Genomic DNA, 13,106 nt, shown 5'->3' on the forward strand with positions numbered 1-13,106 from the left:
CTCTGCTACTGCCTTGCTGGGATACTGTGGGCCAGTGTCAGTGCCTACGCTGCTTTCCCTAGACTGTGTCCTCCATGGTGTGAGTCAAGCCCTCCCTTCTTGCTGGTTGAGTTTCTTCCTAAAGCTGACTGGTGCATTTGTCTATTTCCTGTAGGTGCCGTGGCTCCATGCCATATATGCCGTGCTGGGTGCGATTGTCTTTACTTTGGTAAGCGGCGTCGAATCCCAAGGAATGGGAGTTTGATTGATTGATTTGGCCGAGTTCAATCAGGTAGCAAATCGCCTGTCCCTTGCAAGGCAAGACGAGCATGGGGAAGGAGAGGGAGGGGAGTTGTACTGCAGGAGACCTTCCCCTTCAGGAGACCTTCATGTTCAAAGGTGGATGACGAATAGCAATCCATAGGATTATCTGGGCCTAGTCTCTAGTGTGCCTGTGTCTTTATCGCCACATCAGGGCCGCGTCTGGCACGGCTGGTGGCCAGGGCCGCCCAGAGGATTCAGGGGGCCTGGGGTCTTTGGCGGCGGAGGGCCCCCGCCGCCAAATTGCCGCCGAAGACCCAGAGCGGAAGAAGCTCCGGGGACCCGGGCCCTGTGAGAGTTTTCCGGGGCCCCCGGAGCGAGTGAAGGACCCTGCTCCAGGGCCCCCCAATTTGCAGGGCCCGGGGCAAATTGCCCCACTTGCCCCCACCTCTGGGCGGCCCTGCTGGTGGCTCTGGTTTAAGGCCAGCCACGCTATGGAACAGCGGAGGGAGTGAGGTTCATCGGCAGAGCTGGGAGAGCTTTGGCAGAGCGGTGTGTGTCTCTGGGCGTGAGGCGGTCAGGACTAGGGTGGGGAGGCAGCGAGGGAGAAACCTGCTGGTGACCGAGCAGCCTGAGAGGAACTCTGCGGAGCTCCAGGAAGCAGAGACCTTCAGCGTGGAGAAAGATTTGTTTGGATATTGGTTGGGAGTGGGAGGTACAGCGGGGCCTTCGTTACCTCGAAAGGGGATCGAACTTGTAAATGTCCTGGCCAGGGGAGACCCAGACAGAGACAGGCCACTGTGGGGCCAAGGAAGCAGTCACAAGGGGGCGCTGGAGGGAAGGGCCCCTTGCAGTCCTGCATCCTGCCCCAAGGTGAGGCCCATGACGAGGGGCACTGGCAGAGCTGTGGGTGCTGGCAGCCCAAGACTAGAGTAGCAGGGTGTGGCATGGGGGCAGGATTGACATCACGTGGCAGAGCCATGTGTAGAATTTAGGACGGAGACAGCAGGCAGAGGGGGGTGCTCCATTGCAGCCCGGGGGTGTGTGTGCCAGAGCTGTGGGTCCCATGCAGAACTCCCTGCCCCTGCTCCCGAGGCCCCTACACTTTTGGGTCAAAAATACTTGTTGAATTACACCAAAACCAAACGCTGGGCCCGTACATGAGGGAGCTTCCAGGCAGCTTATGCAGCAAGTGTTTCTCCAGAGCGTATTTTAGCGGAGTCGCGTTTGCTGTTCGGAAAGCAGGAAGCACCCGCCGGAGGAGCGTGCGGGGCCGCCCCAAATGGGGGGTCAGGAGGACACCCGCCTTGGGGCGAGGCGGAGCCCACTGGGAATAACAGCAGTTGAGCAATTTGTTTAATAGCTAATAAAGTCAGTTATGAAGAACTCGGCTGTTTTACGATCACCTTGTAAAATGTGCCCAGGGTTAAATGGAATAGAACTGGCTCGTAAACGTAGACCGTCAGATCCTCAGCGGCTGAAGCCGATGGACCGGGCCTCTATGGCCAATTATTATTTCTGTCCCAGAAGCCCTTAGGAGACCCAGACCCCATTGTGCTGGGCATTGCATCTTCACACACGCTGCCCCAAAGAGCACAGTGACACCAGGGAAGGCGCAGGGACGCGGTGAAGGTTAATAGACAAGACAGACGCAAGGTGGTAGGGGGAATTGGAGGCTCAGAGACCAGCCCACGGTCACACAGGTTAGCAGCAGAGTCAGCAGTACCATTCAGATCCTCTGATACCCCATCTCCTAGACCGGGCCCCCTCTCTGCACAGTTTGGCAAAGTCACCCAGTCACCGCGCCGGGAGGGGAAGGGTAGAATTCTTTATAGCTGTAGCGTGACTGCACCTGGAATGTTGCGCTGGGTTCAGGACAGCACGTTACCAGACAGGTATTTGCTCAAGTGGGAGGAAATGCAGAGAAGAACAACAGAAACAATCCCGGGGCTGGGGGAAGGGACTTGCAAGGAAGACTCAGGAGCGCTCCTTGGCCAAGCTGCGGCCAAGACGGGGCTGCGGGGGTGAGATGATGGAAGTCCCTGAAGGTAGTTATCACCAAGGAATCACTGGGGGTGGGATATAACCGGGAGGAATGGGATGAAATTAAGGAAGGAGGTAACTTCAGCATAAGTTGCTTGACCACGAGACCAGTCTGGGTGTGGCATTATCTCAGTCAACCTGTGGAACTCCTTGCCTGAGGAGGTTGTGAAGGCTAGGACTATAACAGGGTTTAAAAGAGAACTGGATAAATTCATGGAGGTTAAGTCCGTTAATGGCTATTAGCCAGGATGGGTAAGGAATGGTGTCCCTAGCCTCTGTTTGTCAGAGGGTGGAGATGGATGGCAGGAGAGAGATCACTTGATCATTACCTGTTAGGTTCACTCCCTCTGGGGCACCTGGCATTGGCCACTGTCGGTAGACAGGATACTGGGCTAGATGGACCTTTGGTCTGACCCAGTACGGCCGTTCTTATGTTCTTATGTTATCTCCCCAGGGGACATGGCCAAAGCTCAGTGGGTTGGAACCTGCAAACTGGACAAGACAGAGCCCTTGTTTGTAGGTGATGTGGCTCAGGGCTGTGCCACTGTGGTGAGAGAGGGCAGTCCTGCTGGGCGCAAAGGCAGAGGCACTGGCCCGATGGCCCGTGAGCTGCCCTGGGGTTATCAGAGAAATCCGTGGCAGAGGTGGAGCAGAGCCAGGCAAAAGTTTAGCCATAACCTGAAACTCAGGACAGGCTCGTAGAAACAGTTGCTGAAGGATTGCAAAGCTCGGGAGGTCATGAGTTTTAGGCGTGAGCCTGCAGGGTCCCTGGTTCTAGGCCCCCCTCACCCTTGTCCCACTGGAACATAGTGACCCTGATGCTTTCAGTCATTCCAGTCCCCTTCATCTGCATGTCACCTCATCTGCCGCTGGTACCAGACTCTAGCAAGGTGGGTGGGCACTGGGGGTGGCGCTCAAGCAAAGAGCTTTAGCTGCGTAGTGACTGGCTGCAGCATAGCCTGGAAATTAAGATTGGGCTCTCAACTCCCACCCGGAGAGAACCCTTCCTCCTTATCTTTGGCTGGAATTGAATTACCCAGCACTATGGGCAGGGCTGGAATGAAGCCAGTTCGGGTCACTGTTGTGACCTGTTTCCATGAGCCATACTGGGAGCTGCATCCTTAACAAACAGGGCATAATTCCTCCTGCATCACCAACCGCCATGGGAATAATCCAATGCACTGTGGGATAATGGGGTGGTAGCCTGGCCAAATCTCCTTTTGGAGTGTAGCAGTATCTATCCATCCCCCTCCACAAATCATCCCGCAGGCCCGGGGAAGAGTAAGGACTAGAACCTAGGTCTCCTAAATTCCCATCCACGGCTTTGCCCAATGGGCCACACTGCCTCGCCAGAATAAAGTTTTGAAGTGTTGTTGTGGGGTGTTAAACAGCAGCTGAGTTCCACCCAAGAACCAGCTGCATTTTAATAGTGGGTATAATTAAGCAATTCTCATAACTGTTGATTGGGCTCCTTGCGGGTGAAAGGGGCCTGTGCCAAGGGGGATTAGGGGTTTGGAGCGGGTCCCATATGAGGAGAGATTAAAGAGGCTAGGACTTTTCAGCTTGGAAAAGAGGAGACTAAGGGGGGATATGATAGAGGTATATAAAATCATGAGCGAAATAAGGAAAAGTTATTTACTTGTTCCCATAATATAAGAACTAGGGGCCACCAAATGAAATTAATGGGCAGCAGGTTTAAAACAAATAAAAGGAAGTTCTTCTTCACACAGCGCACACTCAACTTGTGGAACTCTTTGCCAGAGGAGGTTGTGAAGGTTAGGACTATAACAGGGTTTAAAAGAGAACTGGATAAATTCATGGAGGTTAAGTCCATTAATGGCTATTAGCCAGGATGGGCAAGGAATGGTGTCTCTAGCATCTGTTTGTCAGAGGATGGAGATGGATGGCAGGAGAGAGATCATTTGATCATTACCTGTTAGCTTCACTCCCTCTGGGACACCTGGCATTGGCCACTGTCGGTAGACAGGATACTGGGCTAGATGAACCTTTGGTGTGACCCAGTATGGCCGTTCTTATGTTCTTATGTTCAAGCATGCGATGCATTGCCTGATCCTCTTTGTGGGTCTGTTTTCCCTCTCTCTCCCCGCAGTTCCTGGCATTTGACACGCAGCTGCTGATGGGGAACCGCCGGTACTCACTGAGCCCAGAGGAATACATCTTCGGAGCCCTCAATATCTACCTGGACATCGTCTATATCTTCTCCTTCTTCCTCCAGCTCTTCGGCTCCAGCCGGGAGTAAGCGCAGTGAGAAAGCGTCTGTCCTCGCTCGGCGAAACAGAAAAATGTTAAAAAAAACAAAACAAAACAAAACAAAAAAAGAGGGGGAAAATATAGCCAACCTTTCTGGTCCCTTTGCCAGCTCCATTCCATCTACTGAGCAACCCCCCTGGTTCCTTCTGCAGCTTGTACATATGCTGTTAACCCTTTGTGACCCAGAAAGCAAACTGGGGTGGAAATGCTAGGTTTCCTCCCACCCCCTGAAATCAAACCAGAGCAGGGTCGGTAGTGCCGGCGGGGCAGCAGTCTGGGCTCTCCCATTTGCAAAGGTCACTAGGGTTCCTCATCTGGCTTCGGCACATTATTGCATGTAGGCACGTTACCGTGTGTGCTACTGAGATGCAAAGCCTGGCTGTGAAAGGGAAAAAGATGGGGGTTGGGAATTTGCTGGGGTTCTGGCAGGAGAACCAGCCGCTGGACAAAAGAAGGGAGTAGGTTAGGGTTCCAGGACTGCCTAGGTATCCACCTGCCCTCCTCTCTCCCGCCTCCATGCATAATCTGAGTCATGGGATTGCAGTAGAGACGCAGCCCAGAAGCGAAGGGCGCCTCTTGGCAGTCCCGCTAGCAGTCATCCACCTGGTGCGAGAAGAGCGGCTCTCCATCGGGGAAGCCCCCTAAGAGACATCCCCAGCACCCTCCAGGCCTGCCCGTGTCTCCTTTCTACCAGACCATAAAACCGAGAACACCCTTTCCTCCCATAATGCCTCCCAGGCCAGGCTGATCACTGATGTGGGACTCACTTACCTAGCCAGCTGCCTCAGGGGATGAGTAGACTGGAGCTGTCTAAGGTATGGGCCCCAGGCGGGATTGCAAACAGGTGTCAAGGGGTCATGATAACAACCTGCCCGTTCCATATCACTAAATATGGAGGGAGGGTAGGTCCCAGCTAGATGGAAAAGGTTGAGAAGCACCAGCCTATGGAAAGCCAGGATCCCTGTGGCCATGGGGAAGATGGTGAGATTGGACAAAGACCCTAGGGACTCATATGGACTCATTAGTGTCCTACAGTAATGGCTTCGAACTCTAGATGCTCCGTCGTGCAGTGCGTCCGGGGTCACCACCACCACAAATGCAGTTGTATTGCTTGGTGAGCATGCCCAGCTTGGAAGGGCAGAGAGGTGTCTGCACCACACCCCGGCGGTACTGCCCGGATGCCTCCTATGCGTGCTTCCCAGCTGCGGGCGCTGGAGAGGTCTTCTTTCTAATCACAGGAGAGCATCACGTCCACCAGCAGGGTTGGGTGGCATTAATACTGTTGAACAAGATTCCCTGACCCCGCCCTCCTCCATCGCAGCAATGCAGCAGAAGTCTCCTCCTCCTGAGGCGACTTCTGAGATGCTGAAACTACGGAGTTTGTAAACACTGACGTCACGTGAGTCACCCAAGAACGGGGTGCCAGCTGCAGGCACCCTGAAGGTGGATCTCCATGCAATTGCCAGGCCTGCTACCTGTCAGCTGGCACGAAGCATGAAGAACCAGGGGTTTTCTCGCACTACTCTTTGCTGGTGAGCAGATGTTTCATCACCTCTCCACGGAAGGCACTTAGTACTCAAGGAAAAATAGCTGACCTGCGGCCTGCCGCCAAGGAGGCAGAGTCTGATCAGATCAGCAGGGACAGAACCAAATGAAGGAGGAGCTGTGTCGCGGTTGGACAAAATACCGACATCCCCATTTAAAAAAGTCCATTCTACCAACATGAATAACGTGGCAGAGGAGCTGATCTAGGGTTATCCTGCCCCATTGCTGCGCCTTCAGAGGAACCCAGTGCAGTTCTGAAGAAGGAAACTGAGGGCTACACCCAGGGGTACCCAAGAAATACCCACGTCATTGAGTGAGGGCTACCCAGGTGGCATTCCGAGAAACCACTTGGAATAGAGTGCCAGGTCTTAGTGCCCTTGTACCAGGTTGTAGGACCCTGAGGACAAAAAACAGCTGTCCTGCTGACTCATCCTGGCAGCCAGATCAGGAGGATCCTATTAGCGCCAACCCAGGATATAAAAGGGATTTTCGAGTGTCTCCCTGAGACAGAGAAAGCACTGGGGTCAGGGACGGAGGCGGTCCTTCAGGGAGCAGTCGCAGAAACAGCAAAACTCAGGAGCAAGCTCCGGTGACACGTTTCTATTTGTTGTTATTGAACTTAACAGTAGAGGGGGCCCTAGGAAAAAGGGTAAGTTTGGGCTCAAGCCTGGGTGTGTGAGGAGAAAAGGGGGAATGCCCACGCTGCTGACACAGGGTATCACCCTGAGAAATGCCCACTCTCCGGGTGGATCGCTGAGGACCACCCAAGAACCGCCCAGGCGGGGCTCTCTCTCACAGAACTATCCTGAGCTCATGCTATGAAACGCCAGGTAGTAAAAGCAGCCCCTTTGCTATTCAACTATTCAAGCCCTCGTTTTCAGCTCCCCTGCCCTCCAAGTGGGGCTGCCTTTGGACGCCTCGGAGTGCACCAGTATCTTTCCATCTTCGCCCTGTTAATATCCCCCATTTGGAAATCAACCGGCTAATTAACTGCAGGGCCCCAGGCTGAGATAAGATAAGAGGCATTTAACTCTTATTTAAAAGGCGATCCTTCCCCCTGATACAGCCCTTTATCTGAAATCTCCCTGGGAAGACCGGGGCATGTGCGTCAGTGGGTTGCTTCTAGCCATTCCAACCCGCTGGAGGGGGAACCCGTGCCAAGCTCTCCATACTGTACATTCCTTCTCTGCTGCTCTCTGGCTTCCCAGGCGTGCACACGCCTTCCACACGTGCCTCGGCCCCATGCTGAGCAAAGCAGAGGAAAGTTACTGTGCACAGGGTTGTAGGAAGTCAATCTCGGGCTCCTTTCCTGCGCCTCTGCTGATCTCCCCGTATTCAGAGATAATCCTGCTCTTCCCACACCCCCTTTCCCTTCCGGTTCCTTATTGCCTGATCCAACTGCATCACTTTTGTACGCATTCGGGACACGGCGCGGACACTCAGAGACCAGGGGGACGGGCGTCTGCGGAAGGCCCCATCGAGAGGGACTTGGAGATGCTGCAAAGTGCAGCCCCTCTGAACTTCGCAGCGAGAATCGGGGAGAGTTGATGGTGTCATTGTGGCTTTACACCATTGGTGGCAGAGAACAGGATTTGGCCCCTCTGGGTTGTGTGTCGACATGTCTAGTGTACTGTACATCTGCAAGTGTAGCCATGCGCTTAGTCCTGCCTCGAGTGCAGGGGACTGGACTAGATTTCCAGTTCTATGATTCTATGTCAGTTGGAGGTGTGGTTGCAGCTCGGGTAGGCGTACCTCCGCTGGCTTGAATCTAGCTAGCAGGGTTAAAAAGCCACAGCAGGGTGGACCCCGCCATGGGCTAGCAGTGTGAGTACGTACCCTGGGTTCCAGGTGGGCTTGAACAGCCCGTGCTGCTGGGTCATTACCGCTGTTTTTAGCTGTACTCGGTAGTTGAGGGCAGGCCTACCTGCCCCCATTACAGTATAGACTAATGCTGGGTGAGGATCCTGAGAGATCTGCCGGCAGAAAGTGGCAGCTGTTTCCTCAAGTTATCCTTCTTGGTAATAATAATTAGCACTTAACATCTTCAAAGCTTTTTACAAACATATAGGCCAAAATCATCAGCCGTGGCCAGTGAGTTTTATTATTATTATTTGTGTTGCAATAGCTTCTGGAGCCCCGCTCATAGATCAGGACCCTATTGCTGATGGAAGCTTAAGATGCTAAGAGTTTGATTCCCTTGCGTTCTGGGGAGATCAAAACAGCAGACGAGATCAAGTGCTGGCTGCAGAAGCTTTCCAAGCCGGGCCCCAGTTCACCAGGGCCCTGCGTCACGAGTCTTCATTGACACCAGTGCAAAGTGGGCACGAATCACAGGTGTAAATGGTGACATGTGGTGTGGATTTAGCAGAGAAGCAGGCCTGAATGCTACAAGGTGAAAGGAGACAGCTGGGTTCATACCGGTCCCGGCACAATTTGCTTCCCAACATATTTGCCCTGCCTGTCTCCTTGAGAATGAGTGCTTACAAAAGACAACCCCTAATCCACAGCTTCATTTATATATGAAATTCCTATGGCCTTCAAAGGAAGCTAATAGGCTGTTATATATTGTAGCAAATCCACGATCACATTGGCTCTTCCTGTAGGGTGACCAGATGTCCCGATTTTATAGGGACAGTCCCGATTTTGGGGTCTTTTTTTTATATAGGCTCCTATTACCCCCCTCCCCTCACCCACCCACTGTCCCGATTTTTCACATTTGCTGTCTGGTCTTCCTAGCTGTTGCTGCACGGCACACAGTGGCCATTTAGAACTTCGCGGCGACAGTAGGGATAGAACATGGATCTTTCTAATCCAAATGCCCAACCCCCTGGGCTAAAGGAGAATCTCCATTAGCTGCGGGCAGTATAGGACCTATGACACACAGTGAAGATAGAATTCTGTTTCTATCTCGTAGAGTGCGATGGTGCACATATATATTAGCTGGGTCAGTGCAATATGTTGCACAGGATACTGCAACCCTTAAAACAATACAGAGAGGAGGGTGGAGGAAGGGAATGAAGTGCCCTGACCAAGAAAATTATTGAGCACTTGGAAACAGGGGACAGATGCAATGGCAGGGGAGAAATTGTCTGGATATCCCCCTCCCCCATTCCCTAGTCGAACCCTCTCTGCAAGGATCTTAGCATAAACTGAAATCACAGTTTCCCTCATTATCTAACCCCCCAGAGAGCTACTGCAGAGAAGGGCAAATGCTTCCCTCTGCACCTACGCCAGGGCTGATTTTCGAGGTGTTAGCAGCCTCCTAGGTTGCAGTCTTCCAGCCCGAGAAGGACCCGGATCTGGATACTCATATACTTTAGGGAAAAGTCCAGCTCCAGGTCCAAACTTTGCAGCTGCCTCCTGTCTCTACAATGGGTTGAATCAGAACCCGGAATCCAAATGCCTCCTGGATTTGGGGAGAAATTTGGATCTGGCTCCAGGTCCAAACTTTGCCCCCTCTCTCTACAAGCGGCTTGATCCAAATGCCAGGTATACTTTGGGAGAAGTCCAGATCCGGATCCCCGCTTGGCCCTATCTCTTCTGCAGTGTGGAGTGATTCACCTTTCACTGCCAAGGCCTGAGTTGCAGCTACTGCTCCAAGTCCCCCTGTTTTCCAGTGGAAAGCACCTGCATGGCACCTGCTAGTCTCTCTCCAGGGGGAAACAATTAAACTAAAATAGCTTGCTGCCCCTTTGTGTTTCTTGGTGGAATTGCAGGGGCTCCCATCCTTGCATGTCCTGTCTGGTCCGGTCGCTGCCGTCGCTTCGCCTCCTCTGTGGGTTGCAGCCAATCCAGCTCTCCACGCAAGATCCTGTTCCCCGTTGAAGCCAGCAGCAAAAGTCCCTGGTGCTCAGATACAACAGGGATGAGGAACGCGTTAGCACTGAGAGAGACGAAGTCTCTGTCGGTTTCAGTGACGCAGGATAGGGGCCCTAAGGGAGACCCATCAGAGGGCAAGGGCTGGGTTTTCCCTAGGTGGGCTTGGGTGATGCGGGATTGTTTGTCTCCATCCACACAGCTCCCCTTGCTATGTACTTGTTCTCGAGCCTCGAAATCCCAGCTCCACCTGTGACCAGCGCACTCCTCCCTCCTTCCATTCCTTTGATTTCATTGTAAATAAAATTTTGTATTTTCTCTGGACATTGCTAATAAATTGTTGCAAAACTGGGAGGATCCTTGTTTTTCTTTTTGACGGAGGCTAGGGTGGAGGCAGAACAACATACAGCAGGCTTTGTAGATTAGATTTTTTTTTTAAAGGCCAGAAAGAACCTTTAGATTATAGATTCGAAGGCTATAAGGGACCACTGTGATCATCTAGTCTGACCTCCTGTATAAAACAGGCCAGATGATTTCATCTACTTACTGCGGGATTGCGCTGAGTAATTTGTGTTTGACTAAAGCATCTCTTCCCAGAAAGGCATCTAGGCTTGATTCGAAAACTTCAAGAGATGGAGAATCCACCTCGACTGTTAGTGGCGTTTGCCCAATAATCACCCTCAGAGTTAAAACAAAGTGTGCTGATTTCTCATTTGAATTTGTTTGGCTTTAACTTCCAGCCATTGGTTCCTGTCCTGCTTTTCTCTGCTAGACTAAAGAGCTCTTTAGCAGCTGATATTTTCTCCCCCTGAAGCATAGGCACCGGTTTCCTCCGGGCCCGGGGAGTACTCAACCCCTCGCTCAATCCCAGGCCCCGCCCCTTTTCCCAAGCCCCCACGCTCCCCGCCTCTTCCTGCCCTGCCCCCGTCCCACCGCTTCTAGCCCAGTTCTGCCTCCTCCCCTCAGCATGCCCCATCCCCCACTCCTCCCCCTCACTCTCAGAGCCTCCTGCACGCCGCGAAACAGCTGATCCTGGTAGGCAGTAGGCGCTGGGAGGGAGGGGGAGGTGCTGATCAGCGGGGCAGCAGGCGGGCAGGAGGCACGGGTGGGAGGGGGGAGCTGGCTGCCAGTGGGTGCTAAGCACCCACTAATTTTTTTCTGTGGGTGCTCCAGCGCCGGAGCACCCATGAAGTCGGTGCCTATGTCCGGAAGGTACAAATACACTAACCAAGTCGCCTCTTCTTTTAGATAATCTAAATTGCGCTCATCCATAGGCGCCAACTTTCCCCGGCACTGGTGGGTGCTCGCGCCCCCCTGGCCCCACCCCGACTCCATCCTTTCCCCGCTCCCATTCCAACCCCTTCCCCAAAGTCCCCGCCCCAACGCCACCCCCTCCATGCCTCTATTGGACCCCTTCCCCAAATCCCCGTCCTGGCCCCGCCTCTTCCCCGAGCGTGCCGCGTTCCCCCTTCTCCCCACTCCCTCCCAGCACTTGCTGCGCGAATCAGCTGTTTCGCGGCGCAAGGGCTGAGAGACAGGGGGGAAAAGCGGGCACGCGGTGCGCCCAGGGGAGGAGGCACAGCGGAGGCGGAGGTGAGCTGGGACGGGGGGGCGGGGAGCTGCCGGTGGGTGCTAAGCACCCACCAATTTTTCCCCGTGTGTGCTCCAGCCCCGGAGCACCCATGGAGTCGGCGCCTATGAGCTCATATATATATATAATTTTATTCTCACAGCTAAATGACTGATCAAGTATTATTATTTTATCAACTACAGTTGGTTAATAACAGTAAAAGCATCCTGTTGGATTGGTTAATAGTTAAATCACACTGTCTGTGAATATCAAGTGCTGCAAACAGGGGCGGCTCTATGTCTTTTGCCGCCCCAAGCACGGCAGTCAGGCGGCTTTCGGCGGCGCGCCTGCGGGAGGTCCGCTGGTCCCGCGGCTTCGGCGTACCCGCCGCCGAATTGCCGCCAAAGCCGCGGGACCGGCGGACCTCCCACAGGCATGCCGCCGAAGGCTGCCTGACTGCCGCCCTCACAGCGACTGGCAGGCCGCCCTCCGCGGCTTGCCGCCCCGGGCACGCGCTTGGTGCGCTGGTGCCTGGAGCCGCCGCTGGCTGCAAGTTGCTGCAGGAGACTTTCAACAGCCACTTGCGGCTCTCAAGCCTCAGTCTAAGTAACAGAGGTATATATATATATTGCAGTTATTAAATGTGAAACCTATCATGGGACAGAATTCCTAGAAAAGTAACTGACCTGGGTCATTGCCATATAAACATCAGTCCCTCCATTACCATATAGAAGAGGGATAATGAGGAACTCTCAGTGGTGAAGCCTGTTATGATCCTCAACAGAGTAAATTGCGGATGACTCAGGCTGCTTTCGACACACCCGGCTTCTTGAGTGGCGGTGTTTAATTAGCTCGGTTTCACCCTGGTTGTGCCAACGCAATATATAACAGCCGTTGATTCTCAGTGAGGGGAGGTGCGTGCCTGGGCTCAAAGGAACTGCCATCTGGGATCAAAGCAGTGGTAGGATCCTATGTGTGACAGAGGCCAGTATCAGCTGGTGGAAGAAATCCTAATGTGAGTTAAGGGGTACCCTGTGTCTACTAGATTACAGGGTACACCCTGAAGCATGAGGGCTTATATCGCTGTGCACGGCGGGGTGTAGTACCCCTAGAAGGCCTGGTATGGAGCGGACAGACAAGAGAGCTGGGGTGCAGTCAAGGAGCCCCTGGCTCTGGGCTATATAAACTGGAAAAGGAAGCTGAGCAAGGGAGGAGGGACTAGGCACCATGCTGGCTGCTATAGGGTCCGGTCATTAGCCTGGTCACTGGTCTGACCTGGACCCTCGTGACTTTGTTCAGAGAAGTTTGGTTGCTCCAACTCAAGGCTCTGCGGTAAGGACCGTGTGATCCGGGTTGAGCAGCTCCTCCCTTGACGTGAGGCCGACGGGAAAGGGAGAAAGCCTGCCTGTTCAGTTTGCTAAACATAAAGGTACGGCTCCACTGTAATTAGACACCCGTGGCTGGCCCGTGCCAGCTGACTTGGGCTAGGAGCTTTTTCACTGCGGGGTAGACGTTCGGGCTGTAGGACCTTGCGAGGTGGACGTGTCCCAGAACTCAGACTTGCAGCCCCAGCCAGGATGTCTACACTGCAAATAAACAGCTCCTTACCACAAGCCCTGTG

The 13,106-nt window shown here is 53.5% G+C and overlaps 1 protein-coding gene across 1 annotated transcript in view; it reads left to right on the top strand.

Annotated features, from left to right (window-relative positions):
- Positions 1-10,264, top strand: part of FAIM2 (Fas apoptotic inhibitory molecule 2) — a 41,143-nt gene extending 30,879 nt beyond the window's left edge. The window contains exons 11-12 of the mRNA XM_005291872.5: positions 155-208; positions 4,394-10,264. Of these exons, the coding sequence (XP_005291929.1) occupies positions 155-208; positions 4,394-4,543 (204 nt within the window). The 3' untranslated portion in view covers positions 4,544-10,264. The remainder of the gene's footprint in view (positions 1-154; positions 209-4,393) is intronic.
- Positions 10,265-13,106: the final 2,842 nt, after the last annotated feature.

This window comes from Chrysemys picta, chromosome 22 (genome assembly GCF_011386835.1).
Source record: "Chrysemys picta bellii isolate R12L10 chromosome 22, ASM1138683v2, whole genome shotgun sequence".
NCBI classification, from domain to species: Eukaryota; Metazoa; Chordata; order Testudines; family Emydidae; genus Chrysemys; species Chrysemys picta.